General features: G+C 42.0%; 2 protein-coding genes across 2 annotated transcripts in view; one reads left to right on the top strand and one right to left on the bottom strand.

Moving 5' to 3' along the window:
* Positions 1 to 5917, top strand: part of slc5a10 (solute carrier family 5 member 10) — a gene marked incomplete at its 3' end in the record, with an annotated part of 22089 nt that extends 16172 nt beyond the window's left edge. The window contains exons 12-14 of the mRNA XM_079729503.1: positions 4738 to 4953; positions 5373 to 5466; positions 5727 to 5917. Coding sequence (XP_079585629.1) covers positions 4738 to 4953; positions 5373 to 5466; positions 5727 to 5917 — 501 coding nt within the window. The remainder of the gene's footprint in view (positions 1 to 4737; positions 4954 to 5372; positions 5467 to 5726) is intronic.
* A 1292-nt stretch (positions 5918 to 7209) lies between these two features.
* LOC307071261 (GRB2-related adapter protein-like) lies at positions 7210 to 11519 on the bottom strand (the record flags this gene model as incomplete). The annotated part of the gene is made up of 5 exons (XM_079730237.1): positions 7210 to 7389; positions 8793 to 9087; positions 10536 to 10655; positions 11159 to 11256; positions 11442 to 11519. 5 exons carry the CDS (start codon positions 11517 to 11519, stop codon positions 7210 to 7212), a joined length of 771 nt encoding a protein of 256 aa, XP_079586363.1.
* Positions 11520 to 12451: the final 932 nt, after the last annotated feature.

The raw sequence follows: 12451 nt of genomic DNA, 5'->3' as shown, positions 1-12451 counted from the left end.
CTTTGTGCTGTTTATAGCAGTCATTTACAACAGTCCCCCCAAAACAAGAGTAAAGCATTCTCATAAAAGCGGTGTCAACATGAAGACATCATGCGTGGATTGGCCTTTGGACAAAACAATATCAGTATTTGGTTCAAAGGTTCATTGATCATCTATAACTGCCCCAGATACTTGTACTGTTTAACAATTTTGACCGCCTGGCCATATACAGTATAACAGCAGGAAGACTAGGGGGAGGCTTCTTCCTCAGCTAATAAATCATCAATTTTTGACTTCCTTTTTTTGCTATTTCCAAGAAGGAGCGTCTGAATCCCTTTAACCATCGACCTGTGGACCGTGGTTCATTTGATCAGTGCAGGGACACGGTGACGGCATCATCCGCCAACATGATGACGTGTCGGTCCTCGTGATAACACTGACCCTCATTTGTTTACAAAACAAATAACTGGTGAGAGGACACACCCCCTGGGGGAAGCCGGGGAAGATGAAAGAGCATCAGATAAAATGCTTCTTCTTTTAAACATTGAGTCAACCAGTCAACGTATTAATCCGAGGTAAAGTCAATCTACTAAAAGGCAAGGCAAGGCAACTTTATTTATGTAGCACTTTTCATACACAAGGCAGACTCAAAGTGCTTCACATATAAACATTGTCATACAATAAAATTCATTCAAAATTAATCAATAGAAAAAAAAATCACATGCAAATAGATGCATTCTCTCTCAGATCATGTTTTTCTCTGGTAAAAATAGAAAATAGAGGTAAAGTTAAAAAGGCCAATGCAATATATTTAAGATTTAGCAGAAAGCTAAAGCAAACATAAAAGTCTTCAGTCTTGTTTAAAGTGGTCAGAGTTGGGGCAAGTCTTAAATCCTCAGGGAGTTTATTCCAGCTATTTGTTGCATAGTTACTAAATCCTGCTTTCCCATATTTCGTGTTTACTCTGGGATAATTAACAGATTGGTCTCAGAAGATCTTAGTGGTCTAGAAGGCTTATGTAGTGGAAGCATATCAGTTAAATATTTTGGCCCTAAACCATGTAGGGATTTATAGGTTAGCAACATGATTTTAAAATCAATTCTTTGACCTACAGGAAGCCAATGTAATGATTTAAGTGGAATTGGTGTAATATGTTCAAATGTGTTGGTCTTTGTTAGAACTCTGGCAGCAGCATTCTGAACAAGCTGAAGCTTCCTTAGAGTTTGTTTTGGGAGACCTGGAAGGAGACCATTGCTGTAATCAAGCTTACTAGTGATAAAGGCATGTACAAGTTTTTGTAAGTCTTCGGTGGACATGAGCCCTCTAAGTCTTGCTACATTTTTAAGGTGATAATATGCAGATTTTGTAACTGATTTGATGTGACTGTTGAAATGTAAATCTGAATCCATGATAACCCCTAGATTTCTGGCTTTGATTTAGGTTTTCAGGGACAGAGAGTGAAGGATTTGGGTTACTTTAAGCCTTTCCGTTTTAGTACCAAATATAATTATCTCGGTTTTGTCCTCATTTAGTTGAAGGAAATTTCGGCACATCCAGTCTTTGACTTGCTCAATGCACTGGCACAGCAGATCTATGGGACGATAGTCATTTGGTGATAGCGATACATAGATTTGCGTGTCATCGGCATAGCAATGATGGTCAATATTGTTATTTTGCATGATTTGCCCTAGTGGTAGCATGTAGATGTTGAATAAAGAGGGTCCCAAGATCGAACCTTGTGGGACTCCACATGTCACGTCGGTTGATTCTGATACAAAGTCGCCAATGGAAACAAAGTAGTTCCTATTGTGGGTAGGACCTAAACCAATTTAAGACGGTGTCTGAAAGCCCCACCCAATTTTCTAACCTGTCCAAAAGTATTGAATGGTCTACAGTGTCAAATGCAGCACTGAGGTCTAGTAGCATTAGTATTGAGGTTTTGCCAGAGTCTGTGTTAAGACGGATGTCACTTACAACTTTAATAAGGGTGATCTCGGTGCTGTGTAGGGGTCGAAATCCTGATTGGAAGGTGTCATAGCAACCAGTTGATGCCAGGAAGTGATTAAGTTGCTGGAGGACAACTTCCTCAATGATTTTAATTATGAAGGGTAGATTTGATATTGGTCTGTAGTTGTTAATAATAGAGGCATCTAGGCTCCGCTTTTTTAAAAGGGGTTTAATAACTGCAGTTTTCAAGGCTTTTGGGAAATTGCCTGATTGGAGAGAGTTGTTAACTTTTTGCAATATGTCTACTGCTAGGCAGTCAAAAACATTTTTAAAGAGGTCGGTAGGTAAAGTATCAAGGCAACAGGTGGATGGCTTAAGTTGTGTCACTGTTTTCACAAGAGTTCTAGAGTCTATAACATTAAAGCATGTCATCATTGCCACCCTACTTTTGCCTGAACAGGGTTGTAGTCCAACATTTTTGTTTGAAGTGGAGATATTGATGGCGCGTCTGATGCCTTCAATTTTATCAGTATAAAATGCTGCAAACTCATTGCATTTCTGCGTGGAATGGAGATCAGGTGGAATTTGTGTTGGGGGGTCGGTCAGTCTGTCAACAGTTGCAAATAGGGTTTAGCATTATTAGTATTGGTTTTAATGATATTGGAGAAAAATGTTTCTCTAGCACTTTTTAAGTCTAAATTGTAGGCACGAAGGCTCTCTTTATAAATGTCATGGTGAATATGAAGGTTTGTTTTACGCCAGATGCGTTCAACCTTCCTGCATTCTTTTTTCTGGGCTGTTACAGAAGCAGCTTTTCTCCAGGGTGCCTTTTGCTTTCCAGAAATCGTTTTAACCTTATAAGGGGCAATGACATCTATGACTTTCAAAATTTTCAAATTAAAGTTTTCTACAAGATCATCAGCAGAACATGGGTTGAGAGGTGGTAGCAAGGACATGGCATTTTTAAAAATAACAATAGAATGTTCATTGATATATACAGTTTTTTGACAGTATTTGATTTTGTCTGTATGTCGGGAATAAAAGATATATTAAAGAAAACACAAAAGTGGTCAGACAATGAAGGATCAGTCACATAGAGTTCAGAAACATTGAAACCCTTTGTCATAACCAGGTCTAGAGTGTGCCCCTTACAATGAGTAGCCTCTTTCACATGTTGAGACAGTTCAAATGTGTCCAAAATGGTAAAACGTTTTTTGCACACTTGTCATTCAAATCATCAGTATGAAAATTGAAGTCACCAGTTATAACTAGACAAAGTCTGTGGAGATGCTAGACAACAATTCTGTAAAGTCATCGAAAAAACGTGAGGTTCAACACAGATAACAGCTGTGGAGGAGTCAGTAAAAGCAATCACAAAAAAAAATTAAGTACAGTGCCAGTGTTAATCTGCACACCCCTACCTGCCCTTTAAGCAGATTGGAATGGATCCAATTTGGTTTGACTTCTACCCAAATCTCCTCTTTTATAATCTGCTCAAATGTTCATAAGGAGAGTGAGTTCCATAGGCCTATAGTCATTGGGAGATTTTTTTGTTGTAATATTGGGCACAGGTACATTACTGAGTACCTCCAGAGACAAGGAACCCTAATAAGTTGAAGTGACCTCATGAACATAAAGGCAAAAATGTGTCTTTTCCTCTTCTTTACTCCCCTGAAGAATTTATGGAAGTTGGCCCAATCAACATGAATTTCATTCTGCAGATTTTTTTAACATGAATTTTCAAACCCAGACAGTTTATGTCTAGCAAGTGAAGAGAGTGTTTTCGTCCTTGCATTATGAGTTTCATTGTTACTGCAGGTGTGTTTCTGTGTCTGCGCTTGTAAACACATCTCTGTGTTTAGAAGAGTTTCTTTGTTACTATAGGTGTGTCTGTGTGTCTGTGTTTGTGTGTGCTTCTGTGTTACCGTAGGTGTGTTTCTGTGTTTCTCTGTCTCTATATTCAAGTGTGTTTCTAAGTTTCTTTCTGTGTGTGTGTTTGTGAATCTGGATGTGTGTGTGTGTGTGTGTGTGTGTGTGTGTGTGTGTGTGTGTGTGTTTTTGAGCCTGCGTGTGCCTCTGTCTTTAATTACGTGTCACTGTGTATGTGCATATGTCTGTGTGGTTGGGTTTGTGAGTCTATGTGTCTGTGTGTGGATCTCTGTGTTTACCTGTGTCTCTGTGTGCATGTTTGTGTGTCTGTGTGTGTCTGTGTGTATGTGTGTGTTTGTGAATCTGCCCGTGTCTGTGTTCACGTGTGTCTGTGTGTATGTGTGTTTGTGATTCTGCGTGTGTCTGTGTGTATGTGTGTGTTAGCGTGTCTGCGTGTGTCTGTGTGTATGTGTGTGTTTGTGAGTCTGCGTGTGTCTCTGTGTTCACGTGTGTCTCTGTGTGTATGTGAGTCTGCGTGTGTCTCTGTGTTCACGTGTGTCTGTGTGTGTGTGTTTGAGTCTGCGTGTGTCTCTGTGTTCACGTGTGTCTCTGTTTGTGTGTGTTTGTGAGTCTGCATGTGTCTCTGTGTGTGTGTGCGCGTGTTTGTGAGTCTGCGTGTGACTCTGTGTTCACGTGTCTGTGTGTGTGTTTGTGAGTCTGCGTGTGTCTCTGTGTGTGTGCGTGTTTGTGAGTCTACGTGTGTCTGTGTGTATGTGTGTTTGTGAGTCTGCGTGTGTCTCTGTGTTCACGTGTGTCTCTGTGTGTGTGTGTGTTTGTGAGTCTGCGTGTGTCTCTGTGTTCACGTGTGTCTCTGTGTGTGTGTGTGTTTGTGAGTCTGTGTGTGTCTCTGTGTTCACGTGTGTCTCTGTGTGTGTGCATCAGGGTGCGTTCTGGGGCCTGATGGTGGGCCTGGTGGTGGGCGTGTGCAGGATGGTGCTGGAGTTTGCCTTCCCACCTCCCAGGTGTGGCGTGGTGGACTGGGCCCCGTCGGTGCTGCGGAGCGTCCACTACCTCCACTTCGCCATCCTGCTCTGTGGCCTCTCCACCGTCGTGGTGGTGGGGGTCACGCTGCTCACCCCCCCGCCCACGCCCGAGCAGGTCTGAACACACTCTGTCTGTCTGTTGCGCTATTACACGATTTTAATCATCCACACTAGTCATTTGTTGAGAGGTGCTTTCACCCAAAGCCACTCACAGAGAATTCAGATATCAGTCACTAAAGAGCAGGTTGGGTCAAAGATAAACAGGTCAACAGTGGAGGATATGCGGGAATCGAACACAGAACCCTATGGCTGGGGATCAGACTCACTGCCTTGCTCGCTCATCTATCACATCTCTAGAACGTGAAGAAGCGATAAATATATAAATAATATGATGAAAAACTTGTCTTAAGATTTATTTTTAGTATGTAGGCTGATAGGCTGCTTTGTACATTTATAGCTCATACCACTTTGAAAGTTCCGTTTGATAAATGGTTGTGATAGGTGGGACAGGTTTGAGCGTATTCTCTCCCTCAGCTCACTAACCTGACGTGGTGGACCCTGACGGAGGAGGTGCAGAGAGAGATCCCTCTGAGGAAGGTGTCCTCTGTCAGCAACCGTAGCCCCCCTGGTAAGAGGCCAGGCGTATGGCACATACTTGTTTGTCGTTAATATATATCCAATAAGCACAGATATGCATAAACGTAACATGTTTGTGCGTATGTGTGTGTTTGTGTGCGTTCCTGCGTGCAAATGTGTGTCTGTGTGCGAGTGTGTGTGTGCGTTCCTGCACTTGTGTTTGTGTGTGCATGTTTGTGTCTGCACACATGTTTTTTGTGTGTGTGCCTGTGTGTGTGTGTGTGTGTGTGTGTGTGTGTGTGTGTGTTGCAGCCTCAAAGTCTGTGTGCAGAGTGACCTGTGGCCAGGGCCCAAGTCTGTGTATTTCATCACAGAGTTCACAACCGACTCCACCTCCCAGAGTTCCGAGCGTGCGGGAGACTGTGTTTTGGTCCAGGTTTTGCTGTGCCAATGCTCTCCTTCTCGTCAGCATCAACATCTTTCTGTTTGCATACTTTGCCTAATTCACCAGAATTTATACCTCAGTTGATCTAAAACCTTCTCAATTCACTCATTCACATCCATACCACCATCTCACCCATGTTTTCTCCTTAGAGTTGATTGAACTGAAGAGGTGGTGTATGAATATATTTGAATCTGCTTTTGAATGAAAGAAGGCGTATCATTTTGACATTTTTTATTGGATTCTCTGTTTGGATTCATAGCAAAGGAAATCCACAATGGAAGCTGTTTAAACAATTTATCAATTATAAGAACTCCAGGTAAATATTTTTCCAAACACTTTTAAACCTTAAAAACTATATAAAGTGACTTAATATACACAACTTGGGGCCCATGCAACTACCAGATACACATTTGAGATTGTGTTAAGAATTATGGCATGCTATTTTTGTACCTGCAGATAGCTGCAAGCAACTAAGAGAACATGGCGACCTATTAGTCACAATTCCCTCCACACAGTGCCCTATTTATGAAAATAAAAGTCTTGTTTGGTGTATTAAATGGCATATGCTCACTTTTCCCAATAAGTTTAAAATCATTCTACTGCAACGTTACCCGGAGGGGAACTAGTTAGCGAAGATGCAGTTTAGTTTGTGTGCCACATAGAGTTTAGAACTGCTTTGTGTTTGGATGATTACGTAAAAAAGCAAATCTTTCTGATGATAATAAGTAGGTTGATGTTATTTGATAGCTATGATTTCAGGTCTCGTTAAGAAGATTAATAATTGTAATCCAATTTTTTTATATTATTCCTAAAGTATATGTTTGTATGGCTAACGTGGTTTTAATTTTTTCATTTTTTTTATGTATATATTCTTGAAATACCTCAATAAATTGAATTATCGCAGCACCAGAGGTCTATAAACAATTTCTCATTGTTTTATTTCCACATAAAAAGCCGATTAGCCAATTTTTGAGGGCTTAAGGAAGGGGGTTAGCCTAGACTGAGCACATGCAGTACAAGACACGGGATCTATAATTGAAGGATTTCACCCTGAACTCCCACACCACCCATGACCCTGTAAACAGGAAATATTTCTTGCTCCATATTTCTCTAAAGAAACGATGTCTTTGGGCTTGCTGTTCCAATACAGATTTAAGAATGAATCATCAGTCTATGCATAATTAGCGGGTGTGTCTTATGTCAACAAGAGGTATGCCTACAACAAATAACAAAGTAACCACTCCTCAACAAGTGTCTTCGTATAAAATATATGGATATTTATATATGTATCATGGGACACATATGGTTAAGCACATGCAACTATAGCATTTATATATTTACATATATGACTTAGTGGTGTAGAGGTTGGACGTATCCTGGGGGGAATAAACCAACTCTTCCATGACACCTTCCTGTCCAGTGAGCCAGCCCAGAGCAGTCCAGCAGGTCGATGATGTCACCCCGCAGGAAGTGGAGGTGGGCAGCGTGGGGGGGCTTGTAGTCATACAGGGCTTGAGCCATCTGCGGCATCTATGAGTAAACACACACACACACACACACACACACACACACACACACACACAAGGAAAGAGGTGGGGAATTGAGCATACAAACACTAGATCCTCTTGCCTGAATCGACTTACATACCCATTTCACAATGATTCAATCTCTAAGCTGTTGGTTTATCAAACACTATTCATAACATTCTCATAATGAAACGCATCCATCCTCGTTGCAATCTCGACAGATGTGTCACTTCCTGCCAAGAGCCATTTGTAACATGATCAAGTCATCACATTCCTTCCTCTTTGCTCCTCCCCTTTCCAGGATACCGCCGCCTGCAACAGCCTACCCTGAGAATCTATGGAGGGAGAGAGCTGTTGTCTGGTGTACTTCCCTTAATATATATATATATATATATATATATATATATATACAGTGGTAGGCATAAGTTTAGGCACCCATGAAATAAAAAAAATCATCTTTTGTAAATTGATCTTAATATCTTAATTAAACAAATGAGGAAAACTCCAACCTTTAAGGACACCAATTTGATTTGTGAATGAATAATGTACCGTAGATTAAAAAATGTTATCCATTTAAATAGTGTGCGTAAGTATAGACGCCCCTATGTTAAATTCCCATAGAGGCAGGCAGAATTTTTTTTCTAAAAGCCAGTTATTTCATGGATCCAGGATACTATGCATCCTGATTAAGTTCCCTTAGCCTTTGGAATTAAAAATAGCCCCACATCATGACATGCTCTTCACCATACCTAGAGATTGGTATGGTTCTATTTCAGTTAGCCAATTAGCTAGTTTGATTTGCATTGAGAAATCATTAGGCTAACTAATAGCTATTAGGCTAACTGAAAACAACCATGCCAATCTCTAGGGATGGTGAAGGGTATGTGGTGATGTGGGGCTACTTTAAGTCCAATGGCCTAGGCCCTAGGGTACTTCATCAGGATGCATAGTATCCTGGGTCCATGAAATAACTGGCTTTTAAAAAATAACATAGGAGTGTCTATTCTTATTCACCCTGTATTTTAATGGGGAACATTAATTTGTTAATGATACATTATTCATTCACAAATCAAGTTGGTGTCCTTATACAGTAGGTTGGATTTTCCGCATTTGTTTAATTAAGGCATTAAGATCAATTTCCAAAATATGATTTTTTATTCCTTTTTAGTCATCTTTAGCATGGGTGCCTAAAGGTATGCCTACCACTGTATATATATAAAAAGCTCCAAAAGTTACTCAAATCGAATATGTTGCTACAATTGCTTGACTAGCTGTCTACGATTGGTAGGTATATTAGCTAGCCCAAAATGCTATGCTAGCAAGCCCCATTATTAACTGTCGTTTTCCCAATAGCTATGCTTCTATTAGCAAGCCACAATAGCTACTGTCAGTGTTGTGTTGAAGTACCCCCAGAGCTGGTTCCGACGGTCGTGAGGAGGCTTCCCTCTCGGGGGGTGAGGCCCGTGAGTGTGGCCTGTGGGGGCTGTTTTTGTAAGGGTTGGGGTAGGGGTTACGGGAGGACTCGGACAGTGGGTGGGGTGCATTGGACTGGAGGTCTCGAAGGTACACCGCCCTCTCCACGGCGATGCTGTGACTCCTGTAGTAGTCCACCAACCGGTTGAGGGAACAGAAGGACTCCTCCCATATGCAGTACTGGCCCGCGCCTTCCAGAACTCTGAAGTGTTCCACCATGTCACCGTAGCTGCAAGAGGTCAGGGGTCACATGGGAACAACACGGACAAACTGGTACGGTTCAAGGTTCACTGCAAATGTAAACCACATTTCTAAAGGACAACACCCTTTAGAACTGAATAGTCTGGATTTTTAAACATACTTCTAACTCCATTCCACAAACAGTTTTTGGTTGTTGATTCAATCCTATGTGAACAAATCACACAGGATGCATGTATGCATACCATCGTCATGGAAACACACCCTCTAAAAACATTCAGTCGCCGAACTCCTTAAGTTTTTATATGTGTCTGCATACCTCATAGTGAGGTGGGGCGCAGCCACTTAACATGTGTATGTGAGTATTCACAGCCAAGATTGTCTGATCGTGTAGTCTTTAATGCTGTTGACAGGCACTAATCTAGCCAGATTGTTCAGCTGCTGTGGCTCTACTCTAGTCTAGTGGCCATGTTCAATGTGTTAAAAATAATTCCTGTGTGGGTTTGGAAATCATCATCGAATCACTATCAGCAACAATTACAAACATAACAAAAGGGTTGTACAATTATTAAAGTATTAAATATATTTTTATTATTATTATTATTATATTACTATTATTATTATACTAATATAATGCTTTTATAAGAGTGTAATGGTTACTGAGGCACTGGCAGACCATTGATGCTATTTATAGTGTAAAAAGAATTGTGTTGTTTGAGTTGTGTGTGTGTGTGTGTGTGTGTGTGTGTGTTTAAGTATGTATTATGTGCAAAAATGGAAAAGCATCTGCATGCCTCTTAATTACTAAGCAAGCAGACAGATGTTCTGAAATATCTTATCTTATCTTTGTGTGTGTGTGTGTGTGTGTGTGTGTATGTGTGTGTGTGTGTGTGTGTGTGTATGTGTGCGTGTATTTTACAAGTACAATGGTCCCTGTGTTTGATCACGGAGAATGCTTTGGGTTACATAACAGGCAGATTATTGAACATATTCAATTTACTCTGAATGATTAAAGTGTGTCCCGTGTCGCATGGCTGACCCAAATCCTTTTTTTTTTCTCTGCACATACTCGTGTCTGCTGAAGAGCTGCTGTCTTCCTGTGACCACAGTATTTTTAGAACCGTGGCCCGAGCTTCCAAAGAGAACGGTGTAAACGGTTCTCACACCCCCCAGACCCCAAAGGGGTTTACGATGATCCCACTAACGAACAGTATCTTCATAGCTTTGCCTGGGAATGAAGCAAGTGTTAATTAACCAATACAATTGTGTGTGTGTGTGTGTGTGTGTGTGTGTGTGTGTGTGTGTGTGTGTGTGTGTGTGTGTGTGTGCGTGTGTGTGTGTGTGTGTGTGTGTTTGTGTGTGTGTGTGTGTGTGTGTGTGTGTGTGTGTGTGTGTGTGTGTGTGTGTGTGTGTGTGTGTGTGCGTGTGTGTGTGTGTATGTGTGTGTGTGTGTGTGTGCGTGTGTGTGTGTGCTCGGACCTCACGGAGAGAGAGAACTCTCCCGGGGCACTCTCGCTCTCCCTGACCAGGAAGGCCCCTTGAGGCTGCCAGCGCAGACGCTGCTCTGTGTCCTGTCTTGTCACCCGGCCTGCGAACCACCTACATACACACACACACACACACACACACACACACACACACACACACACACACACACACAATAACACACATCACATACAATCACACACATGCGAACAAAAACACTCACGTACACTCATACAGAACACAAATCCCACACACACACACACATATCACATCCACCCACACACATGCAAACAAAAACACACTCACTAAAACTCATACACACAAATCACATACACACACTCACACACACACACACACACACACACACACACACACGTACAGAGGAAGGTGAGAAAGTGTATCAATTATTCAGCCACTGTAAAGAATACTTGAATCTGTTATTGCCCATGTATTCCATTCATGATAGCAATTCATTATGGTTAAGATAGATTTTGGTCATCAGCAGTCCAATTTGTGTAGATTTGCTTTTACACCAAGAGATTTGTTTTCTATAACAATTATTTATTATTTGAATGGAAGAAAAGACAGTAAAGCCAATTAAAAAAAGGAAATATCACGTGTGAGGCAGGAGGGAGATGTAGTTTTCTGGCACATAACCACGCTTCCCCTGGATCTCTGCTGTGAACCAATGGGGGTCGTCCTCCATGTCTAACACCTACAACATACACACACACACACACACACACACTCACACACACACACACACACACACACACACACACACACACACTCTGACACCTTAGCAGTATAAGTGCAAACTTTCAGACTTCCCCTTCCCTTATTTTCCACCTTGCCATAACACACTGTCACACACACACACTCACACGCACAGAGACCTACCTTAATGACATCTCCTTTCTTCAGGCTGATCTCCCCCACCTCTGATGCTGTGTAGGAAAACAGAGCCACTGCCTCCATGCCGGGGTCCAGAAGTCTCACTTTTAATAAACAAACAGCTAAAGAGAGAGAGAGAGAGAGAGAGAGAGAGAGAGAGAGAGAGAGAGAGATGCTCTCTAATGTAGCGGTGAACAGTCAGAGCTCTGTGTGGAGCAAGATGCTGACGGAACAGCCCACCAAAGAGAATCAGCCTGTGTCTGTGTGTGTGTGCGCGCACGCACATAAGTGCACGAGAGAGATAGAGGGAATGTGAGAAACAGAGTTGTCATCCAATGTGTCGGCGCGGGCTCTGACATCCTGCTCATTAGTTAATGAGGGGCGGGCCAGGCTGCGCATGGGCATGCATGTAGCCCAACCTCCACCACCACCAGCAGCACCACCACACTCCCTTCCTTCCTTCCCATCACTAAACACTTGAAACTCACCGGAGCTTTAACGACGCACGACCACCACCAGGGAAATCAGCAGCAGCAGTAGCAGTGGTGGTGGGGGCGCTAGTGGATGAAAGACACGTGAACAGATAAGATGAAAAGCTACCCAGAATACAGCTTTAGCGCTACCCTTCATTAGGTCTGTGGCCCAGAGGAAAGAGTCCAGAGCATTCATGGCATGTGTGTGTTCTATGGAAGATCCCCCTGAGGCAGTGTTCCTGCACACACCTCTCTTCCCCCCCCACCCCCCCCCACACACACACACAAACATGTGTTTGTTTATTAAACAGCAGAACAAGGTGCATGTCTGTGTATCAGCTGAGGTGTCTCTTAAACTCAAGGGGAAATTGAATCCTTTCAAATGGAATAATGATTTGTTCTTTAATGATTAGCATGACTTTGACATTTTAGCAGCTATTAACATGATTATTTAGTCTTGGTGAAATGTTACACCTCAACAAAAAGAGCGTTGATTTGTGCCTTGATTTGCAGCCAGGCTTCAGTGCAGAGGGAATTAGATTG

This window comes from Pollachius pollachius, assembly GCF_949987615.1.
Source record: "Pollachius pollachius genome assembly, chromosome: 2".
NCBI lineage: Eukaryota > Metazoa > Chordata > Actinopteri > Gadiformes > Gadidae > Pollachius > Pollachius pollachius.
The sequence above is the reverse complement of the archived record's forward strand: the minus strand, read 5'-3'. Positions and strand labels throughout refer to the sequence as shown.